At 33.9% G+C, this 2287-nt stretch overlaps 1 protein-coding gene across 3 annotated transcripts in view; it reads right to left on the bottom strand.

Moving 5' to 3' along the window:
- LOC119581822 (transcription initiation factor TFIID subunit 2-like) overlaps nucleotides 1-2287 on the bottom strand; it is a gene marked incomplete at its 3' end in the record, with an annotated part of 14016 nt that overhangs the window by 8685 nt on the left and 3044 nt on the right. For all 3 annotated transcript variants that reach the window (XM_037929955.1, XM_037929956.1, XM_037929957.1), the window contains 7 exon segments: nucleotides 15-152; nucleotides 365-603; nucleotides 742-958; nucleotides 1107-1270; nucleotides 1395-1449; nucleotides 1595-1687; nucleotides 1814-1873. In XM_037929955.1, coding sequence (XP_037785883.1) covers nucleotides 15-152; nucleotides 365-603; nucleotides 742-958; nucleotides 1107-1270; nucleotides 1395-1449; nucleotides 1595-1687; nucleotides 1814-1824 — 917 coding nt within the window.

The raw sequence follows: 2287 nt of genomic DNA, 5'->3' as shown, positions 1-2287 counted from the left end.
GAAATATGCCTCACCTCGTTGAAAGAAGCTCCTCATAGAATTCAAAAGCTTCATGAAGGTACTTGCTTGTTGCCTTCATGAGAGGCAGCAAATTAGGGAGACAAAAATGGGTGATCTCATTCATGAAGGGATCTACATATATCTCAAACGGTCTGTGAATAGACAGATCATACATCACTATATTGACAAAAAAGTGATTTAAGTGTTACATGTATTAGCATTTCAACAAATCATCCATATTGTCCAAATAAACCCAGATGACACTAATATAAATACATATTATTTGAAACAAAATTAGAGTAATATGCTTTATTTCAACAAAACAAGAGACAAAGGCAAAACAACTGGATGTCTAATCATTTACCCAACAACAAGAGCAATATTTGGGGCACATGTTGGGGTTGAAAGATAGTAGTGAAAAGTTTTCCGTCTCATATCCTGTGTGTAGACAACCTCTAAGAGGTCACCACAGCTTACAGCTGTCATAAACTCATCAACTGTGAACTCCAGTCTCCAAGTGCATACTTCACTCCAAGTATCAATACAGGGAAACCATAATCGAGCACTATTTTCATTGCCATATGTGAACATATGTGCCCCTTTCTGAAAACAAATATCTATATCAGTATAGTTGAAAATAAAATATAAAAATGTTTTCTACAGCAAAATGTTTGGAACATAAACCAAAATTACAGGTGAACAAAATGAATATGAAATACATAAACACATGCACATTATTACCTCAACTAATGTTCCTTCTGTGTTAGGCACCACAAAATGCAAACCTGACTGAGGTTTTTCCAGGGAAAATTCAACTCCAACACGTAAAGGTTTCCCTTCCTGGATCATATGCTGAGCTTCTAAGGGAACTGTTATAACAAGTTCTCCTCGACCTATCTCTGGGTCTACTGCAGTAACCCCTGTTAGCTGGGATTTGTTGAGGTACTCAAGATTCCTCCTGCAAATGAATTACACAAAGATCTATATTTACTTTCTTTACAAGGTTCCCTTATAAGAAAATGCTGTATCTGTTAAACATTTAAACATCAAATCATACTCCTTGATCAATTATGAATGCTTCATACAGTATACATATCCACACTTACTGTTTGGAATCTTGCTGGCATACTTCAAGAAGTGGATCAGAGTACTGGAACTGTACTTCAAGAGTGTCATTCAGAGTCACACGATACACACAACATTGTTTACAGTTCAACCAGATGTATCGGATGCTGTCCTTAGATGGGATTAATGTTAGTTCAGTAAATCCCTGAAATTAAAATAAATAATCATATAATTTTGCTACAATCAGTTTCTTTAATTATGATTCTATTCAATGTCAGACATAATACAATATCAACAGAAAACCCAAAGCAAAATACACAGTTACTTACAATGACTGTCTGCCTAGTGAAATTTATCCCTGTCAAACTCAGAATCTGATGAGACGTGCTGAAACAAAACAAAAAGCATTACAATTTATAACACTATAAAACAAAGTTATAAAAAGGTAAGGTTATTTCATTCTAACACATAAGCAATATAGAACATACTTTTCCCATTAAAACTAATGAAATGTTTTTCAGATACTTATAATTTGTAAGGTTTTAAGATCTCTTTGTCTTTTTTCATCTTGTGAGGATTCTGGCCTTTGGTTTCCCCAGAAACCTTGGGGTTTTTTGATGACCTGAAGAAAGGCAAAAACAATTAAATTAGTATAAGCAAACTTTCAGTATCATATAAATAATCAAATACAAGATACAAAAATACAATTTGCCAACAATATAAACAACATTACACAAAGTTGACTTACAAATCCTTCATCTTAGTTTCTCTCCCTATTTCTTTGAAAGCTTTAAGGGGACCCTTCTGCCTGGAATCACCGGAAAATGTCAAAATCATCAATACTGTGTTCAAGTGGAGAAAGTGCACCATTATCCATTTACTTTCATCCCTGAAAGTTCTAAGCCTCCATCTTTACTAATCAATGCCAAAATTCCCTTCATACCTATCCATATAGCAGTGAAATGAAATGAAATGAAAAAAAAAAGAGGAGGAATCTGATTTTTGTTGTTACAGATTGATAAGAGCGTGCTATGTAATAATAATTCAAAGAAAAAACATACAGTACAAGAAGCAGTTTTGCCAATGTTATTCAATTATTTCTGTAAAAATATGGTTAGCAAGATGACAAACATGTACTCCTGGAATAAGAAGCAGCATGAGCACTAAATACTGATCTTTTAAAGCTAGGTCTCCATGCCTTATTCTGTTGTTATCCATCTAG

The sequence above is a fragment of the Penaeus monodon genome, chromosome 15 (assembly GCF_015228065.2).
Source record: "Penaeus monodon isolate SGIC_2016 chromosome 15, NSTDA_Pmon_1, whole genome shotgun sequence".
NCBI lineage: Eukaryota > Metazoa > Arthropoda > Malacostraca > Decapoda > Penaeidae > Penaeus > Penaeus monodon.
This window is presented reverse-complemented; position numbering and strand designations above follow the sequence as displayed.